Consider the following 19,402-nt stretch of genomic DNA (forward strand, 5'->3'; position numbering starts at 1 on the left):
TGTGAGTTGAGGTAGTCGACTAACAGTTGTTTTTTTTGAGTTCTTAATTGTGTATGAAAGCAGAGTTTTCACTGACTTTTGTGCATTTACAAACAGAGGTAGTTTCATTTTCTTTAAAGGCACATTTTCAGTGAATGCTAGCTGTTTTATGTTACAGGATCTGACATTGTTTCACGACAGAGAACAAGCTGAGCTTAACGTACGGGTTGAAAATAAACGAACGGCAAAGAAAATGTCTGTAACTCAGCTGTCAGGGTAGGAAGGAAAGCATGGCAGCTGAAATGAGAACATAAATTCTCCGTTTTCATAATGTACAGGTCAGGCTGATGCTGATCTTTAATATACATGAATGGACAGGGAGAATTATTTGATACAAAGGATAGTGGCAGAGTGATGAGGCTCTTTTTGCACTGACCACAGTGCATCTTATGGTCACCTTTAATGCTTTTAATAGTCATTTTGTGTCCATTAAGCAGCCTGGGGAACAGGTTGTGTAATGTTTAATATGCGCACATTTTCTGTAAAATTACTTTCATACAAGAGCCTCAAAGGTTCTGCTGTTCATCTTGAAGGCTCTTCGTAGCCAAGCCGAAACGTACCTGACAACATGGCGGCCAGGAATATCTCAGAACTACATAAATGTATGTTTAGTTTGTGTTTCAATTTTAAGTAGTCGATTATTTCAGCTCCGACCAGCCGCCTTGTTGTTTCCTCGTACATCTGATAGTTTGATCTGGGTTTTATTCAGGATTGCATTCTTCTACAGGCATTTGCTTACAAAACCCACAATGGAGTATTTTACCCCTTAATTCCACCATGCATGCAAAGAGGCAACAATGTTCAGCTAAAACGACTTAAAGCTTTTACAAAAATATTTGTTAAAACTGATAGACAGCACTAATGGCGCGTTCACACGAAATGCTTCAAGTTTGACGAGTGTGCCCCTTTGGTGCCAAACGTCTTTGGAGCGTCGGGCGTGTCTGGTTTACGCTCAAAGTCCATGTGGAGCATCAGTCGCGTTGGATGAGCTCAACATGGCAAACGCTCAAAACAGTTCAAATTGTGCCATGCTAGACGCTTGAAAACGCGTTTGGCGTGAACGCAGCATAAGACCCTCCTCCTGGCTCTGATTGGCTGTTTCGGATTGAGTGTTGTATTTCTGTAGTTACCGCAGAGAACTGAGAAGGCAGAGAAGTTTGATTTTTTTCACAGATTATCTGTCTTAAACTTTTAACAAATACGTAAAAAGCATATTTTTTAAAAAATATACTGCAGCTTTAACTGGAATGTTTAGACTTGATCCAGGATTTGTGGGCTTTGAGTGAGAGTCCTAATAATGACGTTGTCTTTACCAATGCACTGTGTTATGGCTTTGTTTGGTTCATATTCTGTTCCAGGTGTTCCTCAGTTATCCCATGCCTGATACACTGAAACCGCTAGTGAGCTGACCTTCTCAGAGCCTTCGTCTTTACTGCTTTTCTTATGTATGGCTACCATTTCTATCCCCTGATCAGAGAGACTTCTGCCTTTGTGGACCACCATACACCCCATTCTCGAGCTCCTGTTTATTTCTGGCGTTTCGCTCAGTTTGTTGTCATTGTGAACGCGGTTTCTTAGTCCCAACAGAAAGTTGCTGTGGTTGTTGCTGCCATCTCTCAGTTCGCTCCCTTCCGACAGCGCTTGTGCAGATCTTCCTCTCCGTCCCCATCGAGGCATTCTGCACTGCAGCCGGGCAACGCAGCGGAAGGGCTTCCTCTTGCACACCGCCTGAAAGCCCCTCTTGAAGTTCTTATTGTAGTAGCCGTAGACGATGGGATTGACGCTAGAGTTGGAGAAGGCCAACCAGTGGGCGAAGGGGAAGATGTAGCTGGTGAGGAGGTCCAGCTGGTCCCTATCCAGTCCACCATAGTCCGCCATCATCATGAGGGTCCAGAGGGGCAACCAGGACAGCATGAACAGCAACGCCACCACGATGAGCATCTTTATGACCTTGATTTTTTTCTGGGATACCACTTGCTGAACGTGTCTCCTACCTCCCGCCTGGATCGTGATGTTGCCCAACTGTGGCTCTCGGTTCGTGACTGCGGAGGAGCAGAGTTTGACGCCGATGCTCACGTACATCAGCGTGATGACGGTGAGGGGAACCAGGTAGATGTGGGCGAAGAGAACCGCCGTGTAGACCTTTCTCATGTGGGGATTGGCAAAGTTTTCATAGCAAGTGTAAAGGGGCAGCGTGTGATTGAAGTCATCATTGTAGACCATGTAATGGAAAGGGACTTTCTCCACAGTCAGTGCTATTGCTGCGGGACACATGATAGCCACGCCTAATACCCAGATGGACACAATGGCTACCTTGGCAACAAGCAGAGTCAGCTTGGGCTGGAGAGGATACACAATGCAACGGAACCTACAGTGGGGAGGCAGAGAAGAGCAATGCTGCTAATTAGTGAGGACACAAGAATATGAGAGGTTAGGAAAAAATAGAGTTAAATACTGAACTACAGTCAATGTTGTATTTGTATAAGACTTTAATGTACGCATTCCCTCTGTGTACATTCATGATCCAAATGTCTTCCTGCTTATCCACAACAAGAGTTCTGCTTTATCAGGACTGTCGCCATGTGCTCATCTGCAGAAACCCGTTTCCTGAAAGATTTGAGACTTTTCTGGAAATGTCTCCAACTTGCATATAAATTTTGGAACCAAAATGCAACTGGCATGTTCGTAGATCATTTGTTGATTCAGAGTTAGGATTAACCAGTGGCGCAGTTGGTAGGACGGCTGCCGCATAGCCCAAGAAGGTCCTGGGTTTGAATCCCTGTCTGGAATCATTCTGCCTGGAGTTTGCTTGTTCTCCTGCATGTGTGGGTCAAACAGCCCCAACACATGAGGTTAATTGGTCTTTAAATCAGGTGTGAGTGTGAGCATGGTTGTTTGTCCTGTCTGTCTCTGCGTTGACCTTGTGAACTGGATAATGGCTGGATGGATAAAACTCTGGTCCGGTCTTTTGGGTTTTATTTGTGCCTCTGGTTCTACACACCTGAATCTAAAGGAAGAATTACTTCCTTACCAGGTAGGTGAGCTCCACAAACTGTTGCTAATGTGGTCATTGTTGGAGTCTGGTGTGACGAAGCAGAGACACATCTGAACTCGTTCCTCTAGGATTTGAGTTTGTAACTAAGGGGACACCGAAAAATCAGCACAGATATTCTTCATTTTGTGTGATCTGCAATCGGCTGGTACTAACATGAGAAACCGATTTTATCTGCCTCTGCAAGGGTCTGACAACCAGCCACTGAGAGAGTTGACTAACAGACCCGCCCACCAGGCCACATCTGAATGTGCCCAGTCAACAAAAGTCAACTCAATGTTGCCAATTTAGCAACTTTTCGAGGAAAAATTGATATTGGCCAAAATTGGAATCAGGTTCTTTTTAAAGCTCAGTAATTGATGAGGAAATTGCTATCGGTGCACCCTTCTTTGCAACCCCTGTATAAATGGTGAATGCCCTCACCTTCCTAAAATAATGTCCAATAATTTTTTGCCAAAAGTTGTTTTTGTTTTTTGTTTTGTTTGCCTAAAAAACATATTTTGGAAAGAAAGAGATGGTAATCTTTTTTTATTACTATTACTTTAAGAAGGTGACGATGTGACCTCTCTAAAAAGTTTGCTATGGTTTTCTTATTTATCATAGATTTCTCTAAAGTATGGTCGTTGGATGCTATTTTACAGTAACATTTGTAATATTTTCTCTCTTTTTTTAGGCTTGAAATAATGATTTACAATGTTTGACTGTTCAGTTACAGTTTGCTTAACATCTCTTATAGTGTGTTCCCATGGCGATAATAAGGGTCCCTGTTTACAGTGAGAGGCAGCAGCTTCGGGTCACCAAATTCCCTGGATTACAAATCTACATCCCGGCAGTGAAGTGGAGACATGATGGATGTGTGAAGAACAAGGTGAAGAAATCACAAGCTTTCTCTTTCAATCGTCAGGGGAAATTTAAGTTCCTTACTACGAAAGATGGATCAGCTTAGATCCCGGGCAAATAGAGGGCATGACTTCTGAGAAAACTGTACAATGTGTTTCTCCACACTCTGGATGAAGAAACATGATATTTGATGCATCTGTATTTGGATTTTCGGCACAGATTTCGTATATTGCTCTTGTGGATGTGGGAGCGTTATGATGAATAGCAGTTATTTTATTTATTTATTTTTTGTTGTTGGATTTGGAGTCTGATATTGATTTTAATGCATTGACAGTTTCTAATACACTGTCAGCTCAGACTCGAAGGGTCTCTGATATCCTACAGTGGTCCTGGTTTTGACCCTTTTTTGTGCCAAGATATGTTTAAAATGTTTGAATCTTTCCACAATATTTGCTACAGCTGGCTCAAGAACCATATTCTCTGGAATTATTCATTTAGAAAAATAATTTTTATGGTTGATTTTGGTCATTTTTATTACTTAGGAAGGTGCAGTATGCAAATTTTATAAAGAATAACTTTTCTTGCATATTTGTTCAAACCATCGTGACAGAATGTTATGAGACAGATAATCTGTGAAGAGATTGAACTTCTCCACTTCCTCCTATGGCAACTACTGCTGTCTGAAGAAATGCACCAAAAACAACCAATCAGAGCCAGGAAGCGGGTCTTAGCGCTGTCAATTAATCTCATGTACTTGCTGCTAAACATGCTAATGGTGGAGAAACTACTTACCATTGATCCACTGTCAACAGCGACCATGCTAACCCGGCTTAGAACTCAGTACAAGCTCAGCAAGCAGGAAGGGCTGAGCAGCGCCACACAGAGGGGTGACTGACAGCGCTAAGACCTGCCTCCTCTCACTGGTTGTTTCTAGACACCAGTGGGAGAAGGCGAAGGAGGTTCATTGTTTCTCACAGATTATCTGTCTCATACCAAACTGTCATGACAGATATTTTAACAAATATGTAAAAATTTTATTTTTTATAAAATTTGCATACTGCAGCTTTAACTGGCTTTCCAAGACCTAACGAAATATCTTTGCTAAATGAGTTGGAGCGACACGTGATGACATTAAATTAGCTGGATTTTCCTGTGGCCTATTTAACCACTGCCTTCAAAATTCATGCAGAAATGCGCAAATGAGGACGATATAAAAAAATTGTTCCTCTATTTTATGTGAAAAAAAAAGCAATTATAGGTGGTTTGTTCAGTTTACTATACCAGTAGGTAAAAAAAAAGGTTTATATTTAGGAAAACACATTGATTAAGCACATTGATTCTCTGATTTTTCAGCAATCCCTCACATTGAGGATGCATGTGGCGACACTGGAGAGGAAAACTCTGTTTTAACAAGCAACCTCCAGCAAAGTCTGGCTTAACGTCTTCAGTTATTTGTGCCACAATTACTATATTTCAGAACATTGATCTGAAAATGCCCTCAAATCCTCCCCAAAATAAGTAAATAAAAATACAAAGGCAGAGATCAAGGAGAATGGCGACTATCGATAGCCGGGCTTCACGACCTCAAAAATGATTTCATACATATCTCTCAACAATAGACTCAAATATTTACTGTGACTAATCTAAAACTAACTCACCCAACTTTTCAGGGAATTAGATTGGCAGAGTCACAGTTCCACTGAATCATTATAGTTAAATTATTTTCCTGTGGGATTCCAGCCACCTGCCAAACTCACCTTTCAATGGCAATCGCTACCAGGGTGAAGACCGAGGCTGACACGGACACGCCCTGCACAAACCCACTCATCTTGCACACTGTGTTGGAGAAGGGCCACCCTAAGGGTAAGACAGAAAGAAGATAAAAACACGTGCTTAATGTTGGAATAATAAATGTTTCACACGGTCGGACTCAGTTCTATTGGGGATCAAAATTGCAATGTTTGTTACATTTTCAGCGGATGTGTTTTGTGTGTCAAACCAACAAAACCCTTGGAAAAACCTGTTCCCCCCCTCGCCTGGGGTGGTGCTGCAACAAGAGCCATCAAAGGAAATGACAAACTTCTGACAAGGGGATGAGTGCAACTTCCTTCTTCTCAAAATGTAAACAATAAATGGAGTGTCGTCAGATTTTAGCGCTTGTAGAACTTCTCTTTTGTCATTGGTTAAAAAAAAATACTAGTCATTTCTCCTGCTAGCACTTTTGCTTTAGTTGTATTTACCCAGGATACCCCACACTGTAGTCCACTTCCTGCTTTTGGAGCAGTCCCTGGTCCACTTGGTGGTCACATATGCATTCAAACTGCTCCATAGTTCACTTCAGCCAAAAAAAGACCAAGGTTTTAACTGGAGTTCGATTAAAGCGGACTAACCAGGCCTGGTGTGAATTCACCGCAGATGTCATCTTGTCTGTCTGTTGTGTTTTGAAGTTCTATATATATTTTGTTTTTAGTAACTAAGGTCATTTATGTAGGTCAAAACGGGGGAAAAGTCTGCCCTCATGTGTTCTTTACAGGAATTGCAACCTTTGGTTATTTGAAACAAAACTTTATTGAACAGTGGGTACTGACAATTCACGCGATTCGAGAAGTTATGCAATATGGCGTTCTTAGCATAGATTTATCGATGTATTTATGATGATATTTGGCAGAAACTGAGTGTAGAAGTGCATTCTATTACAATAAATATTCATGTATTTATTGTGTTTTTTGTCCTGCAGAGGATGGCTGAGGCAGCAATGGTCTCAGTGATATTGCTCCTCCTGTAGCGTAGCGCTCACTCCAACGCTTAGAAACAGTAGTGATTTGATTGTGATAATTGCATCCAAAAATCCTGTAGACCTGTGAATTATGGCTGAAACAAGACAAAATGTTTTTTAAGAACAGCGTAAAGTGACTAAATAGGTGGTAGAGTATAAAATAAAAACACTCAAAAACCCCCACATAATTGCACCTTTTAAAGGAGCGGGCTAATAGGCTTTGTACAACAGAAGGCTCTGAATCTGGTGGCGGCGTTTTAAAAGTGTCCGTGTTCTGAATCACACCAATCAAAAGCATTAATTACATCCTTAGAATGTCATCGAATTCAAAAGGAGGCTTGGCTGTGAGTCATTCATTTAATTTGGGTGCTTAACTGGGGAGACTTCTGAAGCGTTCTTGTTGCTTGTCATGTGTTGTAGAAGGAAGAGTAATAAATGTTGAGGTGTATATTTTTGTAGTAAAAAGAAGGCACACGTGCGTCATTAAATGTACTTTTAACTGTCGCTTTGACGTGGTTCGGTGTTCAAGTTCACCTTCTCAAACTCGTGTTGTTATATTCAGATCATCTGATGAAATAATATGTGTGTTTCCTCGGAAGGTTCTTATAAAACCATAATATATGTAAAAAAAAATATATGTAAAAATTCCTGTGCATAAAGGCCAAAGTCAGGAGTCGTACATAGATCTGTGTGACCTTCCAGCTTTCAAATAGCACTGCTTGTGAACTTGTCATGCTGCCACAATCAATAAGATCCCAGCGGTATAACCGCAGTCACTTCACGCTCTGCTGAAAGCGTCCAGAAATAAATCCTGAAGTGAACGAAGTCTCAGCTCTGCAGAGAGACGTCTTGCACCACAAGCCCGTCTCTGACACACATGGACATTTTGTGTGGTCGTGTGTTGAGGAATTTATCGAGATAAATTCTTTATCACGATAAGATTTGAATTGATTGTCGTCACGATCAACGAGAAATATTGTCATAACACTTTAAGTATGTATTACTTAAAGTAACCCATGCTTCCGTTTGTTGTGGTGGAAAATGGAAATTTGCTTCCTTGTTCCAAAGAGGAGAAAAATCATCAGATCCGTCAAAAGTATCCTGGACCTGTCTTCACATAACGAGGTGTGACTCTAACATTTTCTTTGGCTCTGCAAAGTAAAATAATTCAGTCCAAAAAAAGAACTCCATTTCATGTTGTCCTCTCTTTTTCTTTTTTAAACAGTATATTTATGAGACATGAAAAAACATGCATTCAGTCATTTAGCACCCAAAATCAATAAAAAAGTTCAGTAAGAAACAAAAACAATAAGCGTAAAACACAGACTAAAGAATGTTTCAATCTTTCAAATCAAAAGCCTGGATAAATCACAACACTCTTATTAAAAATGACTTAATATTTGTCTTATTATATGCTGCTGTTTTGTTCTATTTTATTTTCAGCTTGATTACTTTCCAAAAATTCCATGAATGTGTCCCGTATTTCCTTAAATCTGCCGGTCTTCCCTCCGACCTCGTACCTTAACTTCTCCAAAGGATGTGTAATTCTCTTAAACTTGGATCAAAATGTCCTAAAATGTCTCTTTGTTTCCTCATAAACTGAATTATTGTTCCTCACATCAATTCTCAAACTGCTCTTAAAGACTCTGCAGAACACTGGAGTGTTCAGCCTCAGATCAGGAGCGATAAATCTAAAACGTTAACTTCAGCGCTTACACTTTGCCGAACACATTTAAGTAGTCAGTGGGACTTGTGCATCACCTCGCCGCTGACTGCACAAGCAGGTAGAAGACACGAAAAGTGTTTGGGGTGGAACTGAAAGAAACCTTATGACTACTTTTGCCGACCCTCCACAAGAAGTTGAACGGGCCGAAAGCCACATCGGCCGTGTAAAAAGCTGTAAAGGTGTTGGTGGGTTGCATCAGCGCCTGCGATTGCAGGCTGCTTATCTATGAAGACCCCGACTCAGGAGACGATACCAGAGCTTTTTCTGGACAACGTGTCCATCTGGCTTCGTCTCAGTGGGGAAACCGCAGACTTCTTCTTTCTGCAAGACTTCCAACTGTGTTACCCAGTCAATCACACAAAGTGTGTGTGTGATTGACTGGTCTGCAGGCGGAATCTCATTTCTATTGACAATGAAGAGGACAATCAGAGGATGGTTCCAGTCTTGTAAGATGAGAAGCTGGGAACACCATCTTTTATTCACTTCAGGCGTAGATGCAGACTCCCGTAGTCGTCCAAGAGGCTGTGGCTCTGCGTACACCAGACCCAGGGGAGACAGAACTACTACAGCCTTCAGTCAGACTGCGGCTAAATATGATACCGCCCTATATCCCCTATAGCAGTGCTCAGTTATTTTTTAATCATTGTGGACTGTTGGTTTCAGTCCTGCAGAGTTCCAACCAGACACTTTGCCAAAAAAGTAGAGAGCAGAGTTCAATCTAAAGAGTTCAAGGCAGAGGTCAGGAAAAAACACACATTTATCATACAAGAAATACCAACAAATAAAAGCAGGATATACAGTAAAACACTGGGCTTTACTGTGGTCAGATCGTGGTAGCTGGTCTGGACTGAACCTTCATTAAATTAGAGCAGGTTTTGTGCCCTTGGTTCTGCTTCCTGTTCATGACTTCCAGTATTACACCTCCAACACCTCGGCGTCTGCTGCCAGGACTTCACTTTGGCACTCTCGACATAATTAACATACACCTGAGGTGTATGTTATATTTCTCCACGGCCATATATATGTCGGCCGTGGAGAGCAGGCTCACGTGCGTAGTTTCATGTTGCTATAGTAACAGATTAGAGACTCAATGAACGATGAAGCTGCAAAGCCCTGTTGGATCTGCCAGCCATTGAAGCAGAGATGAAGGTTCTTTTGCTCGGTGCAGATTCTCAACAACTTCGGCTTATTAACACTTATTAGCACTTCCATTCATCTGTGACATTTCTTTATTCACATCACCTGTCATTTGCTCTTTTTTTTTTTTTTGTCTTTTGAAACAGCTGTCAGACATGAAGTGTGTATTCTGGGGTTGAACAGCTTGGTGTTCTTTTGTTTCTTACTTTCAAGCGTGAATCTGAGATAGCAGAAGGACAAGTCTGCAGATTGATATGAAGTGCCAAGCTGAATTAAAAACTAAAATAGTCCTTGTTGTTCCTAACAGTTTGCACACAGCTTTAAAAGTAAGACAGAAGGTCGAGCAACTTCCAGGTGCCAGTAACCAGAAAACTGCACAAATTGATACAAAAATTAATTTGCCTAATGGAAATGGAACAATTTTGAAAAAAACTCATATCTGTTGATAAAAAGTTCTTGGACTTGGATTAGGTGTGTTGGAGTTGATGTATTTTGCCAAAGCGCAATGGAAAGACTTTTGCCACATCACAAGTCATGTGATCAACAGCCGGATGTTACTACTGCCAAAAACCACAAAGAAGAAAACAGGAAGTGGTTGGTTTGGTAAGATCTATAGATCTTTGGTAAAATGAACTACAACTTCCCCAAAACGCCGCACGCACAGCCACTCCTAAGTATAAAGGACTTGTTGCTCCAGCGCCTGAATAAAAACGCTGACGTCTCCTCTGAAGGCTGATGGAGAGCTAGCGCCACGGCTGAATTATGAATACATCTCCTATTTTATTTTTTTATTTTTAATGACTAATCATGTGAGCAAGTTTATTTACATGTGACTTTAATTAAAATTTTTACTTAATTAAATTCCCGCAATTGCAAAATTGTGTTTTTTTGACATTAGCTGAATATCACTTTGCGCACACTTGTAATGGAAACACAACTTCTGTCTACTGCGTTGTTTTCATCTTTGGGCTATAGATGTGTTTTCTACGGTGAGGATTTCTTTTTTTCCAAATTGCTCCATTTATCATTCACTATTCCACATACTTCTAGTACTGATTTAAAAAGGTTTTGCACTCGCCTTCCTGTTATTTCCCCAGTTATGTGTAATTATGCAGTTCCTGTTAGCTTGTAGGAGCCCTCTTTGGATTCTCACACTTTCTCTTTCAAAAACAGATTGTAATGAGATTTAATAAAACCGGGCTCTGATACTTGGGCTATAAGTTACATGAGTTATAAAGCCTTCATAACTTATGTAAAATAAATAAATATGCTTCATAAACTGGAAAACAAGAGGGCTCACCCTGAGAACATTTTTCACATCAAGTTCAACAACATAGTGCTTTCAGTCAGAGGCTTATTCTGATTCCCTGCAGCACAGACCTCCTGCATGAAATGCTCTCTACCCACAGCCGTCACTATTAGCTTACCAAAAGACATATATTAAAAGTACCATCTAATTGACCTTTAGGATTAATTAAGTATTAGTGAAATGAACTGAATTAAATTCTACTGAAATCAGCTGTCAATCCTCAGAGGGAGTGAGAGTTCCAGTAAATTACCCACAAGGTCAGACTTTGGAGAAGCAAATGGCTGCAGAGCTCCATCATATGCTCTCCACGTGTTAATAACCATTAGAAAAGTCAGTTTATGACAGTCCAATTAGGAAAAAGATGGAATAATCTTAATTAGAGAAGGAGTAAATCCACAAACAAATGACTGAAAAAGAAAAGAGTGAAAGTGTGACAAAAGGGCCCAGTCAAAGTTCAGATCTAAACAAGACTGATGTTCTGTGATGGGATCTTAAGTGAGCTTTGCACAAATGAATATTTTCCAACCTCAAAGAACTAAAGTTATGTGGTAAGTAAGATTTGAGAAAAATCTCAGCACAGCTCATCTCCTTCAGCTTCCTGCAACTAAAAGTGGTTCTTCTGTTGGTGGTAACCCGACTCTGTGTAAATCTCACTTTGTAGAGATTTACTCAAAACTCTACAAAGTGAGTGATCTTATGTTTGAAAAAGAAAACTTTTATCAAAGGCATCACCAGAAATCTGGCAAATCCCATATTTATTCAGCTCAAAAAGAAGAATGAAATCTTTTATTCTCTTTTTATTAGAAATGTGAAAAAAATAACCTTGCAACAAAGAATTAAAAAGCAAAATGTTAAAGAGCAATATTAAGCAGTAGTTTGAGGTTCTTAACTCTAAAGTTCATAGACAAATGTGGCATCAGTAACATTTCAGACTTCGACAATGAAACCAAAAGATACTGAACTTAGTGAAAACTTTTTTTTTAAAGTTACTTTTCAATTAGGATAAGAGTAAACCTGAAACCTCAAAGAAGAACGGTGACAGTTCTCCAAACGGAGCAGACAGACGCACTGCTTTGCACTTCACTGCACTACATCTCAGAAGTACGCAGAGATTTGACGAATCTTCACCCATGAATCCACAAAAACAGAATATTATGATGGAACAAATTAAAAATCATAAAAAAAAAAATATCTCAAAGTCAGGCTCAAAAGTGGAATTGAAAGTCGCCAGTGGCAGAACAAAAGCTTCTATTTCCTGAAAGAGTACGTCTGCACAATCAGTCCAAACACCATTGATAGCAGAAGAGCTTCAAGTGCCAACTTTTCAGATGCAACACCTGGGGGAACAAAATCAACCACGATTCAGTTTGTTCTCCACCTGAAGAACCACAACAAAACAGCTCAACTAAAGCTGCTGCTGCACAACAAAGAAACGGCAGGTTGAGTTTCTTTTATCATCTTTTATTTATCTTCATCATTTATCAAACAGTCTTTTTGTTCTTTCAAAAAAAGTTCAAATATAACAGTTCCTTTCTAGGTGTTTGCAGCCCTTCCTCGATTTCTTTCTTTTTCTTTTTTTTTACTGTTTTCTAGGAGTTTAAGGAAACATGAGATTAGCTTCACAGGAAAGGCGTCACACAAGATAAAAAAAAAACAACTACAGACCTCTGTCTCAGTTCGGCTGAAATGAACTCTAGTGCGGTTTGAATAGATATGTGGATGCAAGTGGGATGGAGACCACTCCAAAAGCAGGAAGTGAATTATAAAGCAGGGCATTCTGGGTAAGTACAACCAAAACAAATGCCAGCATCCAGCGCTAGCGAGGGAAATGGTCTTTTACCAAAGACAATGGACAAATCTTGCAACATTAATATGACGTGACTCCATTTTTGTCTTGTGAAGGAGGAAGTTGCGCTCAGTGTCTTGTTCAGAAGCTTGTGTTGTTTCCTTTCAGTAGTTCTTGGTGCAGCGCCACCACAGGCGAGGAGGTGAACAGGTTTTTCAAGTAGTTTGGATCATTTGCTGTGTAAAAGTGAACCACTGTAGAAATGTTGCAATTTTCAAACAGAGTCTACTGGACTATCAGGAGAGAAAAAAGCCTAAATTTCCCCTGAAATTTTCCCCAAAAATTGCTTGTCACACTTGCTTGTTGAGCGTTCCCGGAATATCCTGTCAGTCCATCTATTCTAGAAGAACCAAAGATACGATGCCATGCAGTAATATCTAACTGATACTTTATCTCATTTATCTAAAATAAAAAATGAATACAGAAAGTAATTTAGAGTAAACTATGTCTCCAGTAATGTGAACACCACCAATCATTGCTTTTTATGCCCTTAAGAATATATATAAACACAGATTTTTAATTTTTTTTTTTTATTCAGGTTTCCATATTTAATTTTTCACAGGGTTACAGCAACACAAAGTTTGGCAAGTTTATACACATATATAGATTCATGCTCATCTCAGTGTAAGGTACCATTGTGTTTTTACAAATTAAATAAAGATTTCATACATTTTAAGCAGGGTTTTAAAGAATCTCTGTTCAGTATAAAAATAATTTACAAAAAAAAAAGAAATTCCTAGCATTTTTAGATTAGACGTCTGCTCTCATAAGAAGCTCCAGGAGCCAGCAGCTCAGTGATCTCTTATTGCGATCACAAATCATTTGTGTAGAAATGACTGGAAATATTTGAGGCATTTTTGATATAAAAGATCCACAAAGGGGAGAGGTTTTGTGGACAGAAAATTCAGTGTCTTTGCTTCGGCGATCACGACACACGGGAGTTAGAAATGAAGAAAAGTTCATTTCAAAGTCCGACTCTTGTCTCATGTTGCAATTTTCCTCCCCATGTGGCCCCATTTTCGCATTATAAGCAGCACACGATATAATAGGCTTAATAATGAGCTGAAAATAATTCTAAAGATATTGTATAAGAAATAACTGCACTTCTTGTCTCAGGCAGTACATTATTGAAAAGTCTTCAAAGTCATCTTACAATAGGGAGCTCTTCTCAGTAACTCACACAAACCCTGCACATCTACACAAAGTGTCTCATAAATCACAACATTATCAAATATTCTGCTTTTATTTTGACACATATTAGACGGGGGGGGGAGTGACTTTTCTCCAGAGGAAGACACATCCGACATCTGTTCCTTATGTCAAGAGTGACGAATCAGAAAACAGGGAAAAAATGTAATAAAGAGACACAAAGATCTTTAAAGAGAATAAAAGACATGTTTCGCAACAATCAATCATCTTTTTAAAGCGTCGGAGGAGCAGGAAGCAGCCTGGAGTGTCAGATCCCACGTTCTATTCAGCCGATTTCTACGTGCTGATGTGATTGTATGTGTGGCTGCTAGAGATGCTAAAATACATCACCACTGAGCCAGCAAGAAAATCTGTTAATTAGGAATAGCTTAGTTTTGTAAATACATAATAGGGAAAGACACACTGATTTCAGTTTCAAAGTGAAGTGAATAAATTCCACAACTTGCTGCAATCTGTTCAGCAGCGGGACGCAGATCAGGCTCGGCTCTTTGTGGATGTATGAGTTCTGTTCAGTTTAAAGGGAACGTATTACAAAAAATCAACCTTTTTGAGCTTTACATCATGTTGTAATCTTATTCCCTCGTCAAAAACACACCAGGAGTGTTGCTTTGATTCTTTCATGCATGTTTGAGAAATCCTTTAATCTCCCATGGCAACCATCAGGCTGTGCAAAACGCCTGGGGAGACCTAGCATCGCCTTCAGAGCTGCAGTTTCCAAATTTCCACACTTCTGCCTCACAGAGCAACACGCAACGTCCTCACTCAGCTCCTTCAGACTAGCCAGCAGCAATTAGCAAACAGAATAAACTGAACTGAACTGAACATCTGCTGAGCTATAAAGTTACTTTTAAACGCTGGTAAAAACATTGTTAAAGGGCGAAGTTTTAACAAAGGCGAAGTAGCTCTGACGAAAAGTAACTTTATAATCCAAATAGTTGTTTTTCTTACCAGCCACCATATATACAGTATATATTGAATTTTATGAAGAGTCGTGAGTGCAGTGTGGGGATGATGAGGTCTTTGTCTGTGGACACTTTAAAATCAGGAGATGATGATCGTGTGATCGATTGCCATGAGAAATCGATCACATGGCAAAGCAAACGTTCCGATCCCTGGAGCATAACACATTTTTATGCAAATGCATAAAAAATTATTTATTACATTGATGTTAGCTCTGGCCAAGGGGATTCAACCTGAAATGTATTTGGGTTAGCCTCTGACCCCACTGCTCACTGCTGTTACACGCCTCTAACCTCCGAGTGCTGGAGGGGGAGCGGTAGAGATCGGCTGGCCGAAATTAACGTTCATAAATCGGGTCAACCTTAGGCTGGACGGCTCTTACACCGTGAAGCGCCAATATCCAACTTGAAGCTAACTTCACTGTGGTGTGTGCGATCTGATCTCCAAATTATGTCCCATCTCTTCCCTGACAACTCTCACAAATACAAAATAAGTCCTTCTCACACATTCAAAAAATTAGTCTTTCATACAAATACGAGTCTCATCCCCATTCATTCATTCAGCCTAGTGTTAGTTCACACACATACATACATTTTCAACCTATCATCCAGAATAGTATCTCTGTATGCTTTGTGTGTATGTGCAATTTTAGTCTGTTATGTGTGTGTGTGTGCGAGAGAGAAAAACAATGCATGCGCGTGCAATATTTTATTAGTTTATATGTGCCATCTTAGTCATTAATATGTATGTGTGAGAGAAAATTGTGTTCGTATGATTATGTTCAAATTGATTTTAATTTTTACTTTGTAATCATTACTAATTAAACTGTAGGTCATTTACCCATGCTAAACGCTTGCTTCATAAAACCGCATCAAAATTCTAATGAGGATTGTGGACATTGAAAATGATTGAGTCAGTTGTCAATTCATGATGCTTCTAATAAATGTAAAATCCATTTAGATGATTCCAAAGACGTGGTGGCTTCGGAAACTCCTAATGACCTTGGGTCTCATGCCGAGCCACTAAAAATTAGTCTGTAACAAGTTCAAGTTGTACATAGAAGGTTAACAGGAGTGGTTATTGAAGTTATGCATACTCAGCTGATTGCTTCTTAACTGAAAAAGGTCATAACTCTAGGATTGTAGGTAGTTAAAGTGTAAACTAGTTAAACTAGTTGAGTCTCCTTCGATACCAGCTTATACAGATTATCTCTACTAGACTTTTTTCAGAGTAATAATCGAACGTTTAGATCAGTGTTTCCCAATTCCAGTCCTAATTTCGGCCCCCCTGCCTGCATGTTTTAGATGTGCCTCTATACCAGAACAGCTGATTCAAATGACTGCATGACATCTTCTGCAGCCACCAAGTACTGCAGGAGCCTGTTAATCACCCAAAGACTCAATCCAGGTGTGTGGCAGAAGGGAAAGACCTAAAACATGCAGGCAGGGGGGCCCCGAGGACTGGAATTGGGAAACACTGGTTTAGAGAGTCTCCGGACCCGTTATCAGGGGTCTCAAACTCCAGGCCTCGAGGGCCGCAATCCTGCAACTTTTAGATATGCCTCTGCTGCACCTGAATAGAATAATTAAGGCTCTGGAGAACTGATCTACACAGGTGGAGGTAATGAAGCCATTTCATTCCAGTGTTTTGTACCTGTGGCACATCTAAAAACTGCAGGACTGCGATCCTCGAGGCCTGGAGTTTGAGACCCCTGCGTTAGATGGAGAGCTGGTCAGTAGTCAGTCCGTGGATGTTGAGAGGTTTAGGGCGTGGGTGGCTGTTGCGTAACAACAACACTGACAACAAATCTCATAAAACATGTAATCGCAACAAAAAAACAGTGTGAAGGAAAAAAAGTAGCAATACATTTTTCTCCCAATAAATTACTGTTCAGCTCCCATCTCGTCTCCTAAGCCCAATATTTTATATCTCGTTTTGTGAGCTGTGTGTCGCACCCTCAGCTCTGACGCTTAAACCAGAATTAGAGAAAAGGAATCACATGATGCTAATAAGTCCTCACGCCATATTAAAGTTTTGACACAGTTTTGCTAAAAATACAGTGTAGGTGAGTTTTTTAACACTGCATACAATATGTTTTCAAAATCCTGAGTTATTAATCGTGTCTACAATAGCAGTGTGCACATTAATAATTAAACAAAGGACTGTTTGGATCGCAATATCCAGACGTTTGTTGTGTCTGCATGACTATAGATATAGGGCTGGGTGGTTTTTGAAAATTGATGTAAGGTTGAGTCTGTTTCGGATTTTAAAGTTTGTATCAATAATTGAGAATGAGCATGGCGTAGTGTAGCCCATCTGTTAAATTAGTCAAGATGCATTGGAAAAAGGCTGAGGAAATGTAAAGCAGCAGGACTTTCACAGATCACCTCAAGCAGACGACGCCCCTCTACGAGGTCCGACGACCTGTCTGACCTTGGCCGGCGTGTTTATAAAAAAAAAAATCAGTTCGGCCTTCGGGTCGGTCTCACCAGGCTGCACTTCCCTGAGACGCTGTAGCAAGCTTTAAAGTTCACAGAAGTTGATATCACTTCCAGTCACTGCTCCCCTTATTAAAAGCACTTCAGTTGGCTTCAGGGTGGCCGTTGAAACGTACGAGCTTAGCCAGACACCTGCTGGTGCTTCGTTTCATTATTAAATTACACTAACTCAGCCATTCAGGGGCTCAGATCTCATTAATCGGAGCTCCGTGGGAAGGAACACCGAGGCCTGAAAGTGCGCCTCCTCTCATCACCGTAATCAGCTCTGCTCCCGGCTCACCAGGCTGTCTGCAAACACTGAACCCGCCTAAGCACTGCTGGCGTTAACCCTTTTAAGGACGGGCTGCACCTAACCTGTGCAAAAATATGTTCACATACAAAATTTCCTGATGGATTTTAGCATTTGTAATACAGTAAACACTGTAGTGCAGCAAAAATAAACAACATAAACCACGAAATATTTTCTTTTCAATACCTTAAAGCTACAAGATGCAACTGCTATAAAAAAAATTGTTTGTTTTTTTTTACATATTTGTTAAAACGTATAGGGTATGAGACAGACACTGAAAGACGTGAGCTCCTCTGCCTTCTCGCAGTACAAGCTGTAGAAACGCAACCACTAATCAATCAGAGCCAGGAGGAGGGTCTTAGTGCTGTTAATCATCCCATACATGCGCTGCTCACGCTCTCCCTCTTGCTCTCGGCTACGCTAGAGCTTCTTCCCTGCCATGAATGCTGAGGTAAGGTGAGTTAGGTAAGATAAGGTTTTTATTTTCAGCAGAAAGGCAGTTCAAAGTGCTTTACATGAATTAGAAGAAAATATAACAAAACAGCAAACCAAAGGAAAGACATAAAGGTAGCTAAAGAAAAAAAAAAGTCTAAAATGCTAGTGCTAGTTAGCACAGCCACCAACAGAGGTGGATAATCGGTTTTCTTGTAACAGTAACTTATTTCTTTGCACATTTAGAATCACGTACATGAGGATGATTGACAGCGCTAAGACTCTCATCCTGGCTCTGATTGGTTGGAGCAGTGCATTTCTTCAGATGACATTTGTAGCATTGGAAGGAGCTTGATTTTTTTTACAGATTGTCTGTGAAACAGTGACAGTTTTAATAAATGTGTAAAAACTTTTTTATATATATAAAAGTTGCACCTTGCAGCTTCAAATGATCAAACACACATTTTCAATTGTATTTTTTTTTTTTACCAGTAAGAAATCCATAAATTTGATGACCGAACAAAACTGACCTGTGATGAGGTTGTCCACCAGAGTTGTAGGGATGCAGAAGATCCCCACGAGGAGGTCGCTGACCGCCAGGTTGAGGATGAAGAGGTTGGTCACTGTGCGCATGCATCGGTTCTCCATGACGATCAGACACACCAGGACGTTTCCCACCATGCACAGCAGGAAGATGAAGGAGTAGGCCAGGATGTAGCTGGCCGCTACGTACAGGGAGTGTTGGTAGTAGGGGAAGAAGGTGAGGTTGGTGAAGTTGGCAGAGCCATCCAAGCTGCCGTTGAGGAGGGTTGCTATGACGGCGGACCCCTCCGTCTCCATGGCTTCCTCGCCCTTGTTCTCCAGGATCTCCATCTTTTACATGTGGCAGGCCGAACTGCATGGGAGTGAAACAGAGAAAACTGAGACGACTGACGATTCCTCCACTGACAATACAGTCAAAGGTGGGAAAATGTGACAGTAATAAACTAATCAAATTCTAACATTTGGAAATATTAGTTTCTGCTGGCAGCTAACAGCAACCTCTATCTGTGTGTATCTATTCTCTATTTGAATAGGCCAGTCAGTAAGATGAATGAATACTTGTTTGTTTTTTTATGTGGATAAATTTACACATTTCGGTTCATATATTCAGCTCAAAGTTTGGATATGTTTGAATGCAAACTAATAATTCATCTGTTCAGTCTTTTAGATTACTTCTATTGTTATCAATTTCTTATGTTTTTTGGTTCAGTCCTTTTATTTCCCTTTCAGTTATTAACAAATTAAGC

At 40.3% G+C, this 19,402-nt stretch overlaps 1 protein-coding gene and 1 long non-coding RNA gene across 2 annotated transcripts; one reads left to right on the forward strand and one right to left on the reverse strand.

Annotated features, from left to right (window-relative positions):
• Positions 1–1,300: 1,300 nt before the first annotated feature.
• On the reverse strand, positions 1,301–19,124 carry npffr1l2 (neuropeptide FF receptor 1 like 2). Its single transcript, XM_044111215.1, has 3 exons — positions 18,644–19,124; positions 5,689–5,788; positions 1,301–2,407 (listed from the first exon to the last, which is right to left on the reverse strand). The coding sequence occupies exons 1-3, from the start codon at positions 18,984–18,986 to the stop codon at positions 1,405–1,407; spliced, it is 1,446 nt and encodes a 481-aa protein (XP_043967150.1). The 5' UTR covers positions 18,987–19,124; the 3' UTR covers positions 1,301–1,404.
• LOC122828035 lies at positions 2,938–6,068 on the forward strand. Its single transcript, XR_006370153.1, has 4 exons — positions 2,938–3,073; positions 3,866–3,959; positions 5,672–5,794; positions 5,908–6,068. It is a non-coding gene; the product is annotated as an uncharacterized LOC122828035 (long non-coding RNA).
• Positions 19,125–19,402: the final 278 nt, after the last annotated feature.

The sequence above is a fragment of the Gambusia affinis genome, linkage group LG03 (assembly GCF_019740435.1).
Source record: "Gambusia affinis linkage group LG03, SWU_Gaff_1.0, whole genome shotgun sequence".
NCBI classification, from domain to species: domain Eukaryota; kingdom Metazoa; phylum Chordata; class Actinopteri; order Cyprinodontiformes; family Poeciliidae; genus Gambusia; species Gambusia affinis.

Coding starts and splice junctions, on each gene's coding strand:
- npffr1l2 (XM_044111215.1), bottom strand. CDS start 18,986: ATGGAGATCCTGGAGAACAAGGGCGAGGAAGCCATGGAGACGGAGGGG. Junction 5,789..18,643: donor GGTGGACAACCTCATCACAG/GTCAGTTTTGTT, acceptor TCTTACCCTTAG/GGTGGCCCTTCTCCAACACA. Junction 2,408..5,688: donor GTAGCGATTGCCATTGAAAG/GTGAGTTTGGCA, acceptor TCCCCACTGTAG/GTTCCGTTGCATTGTGTATC.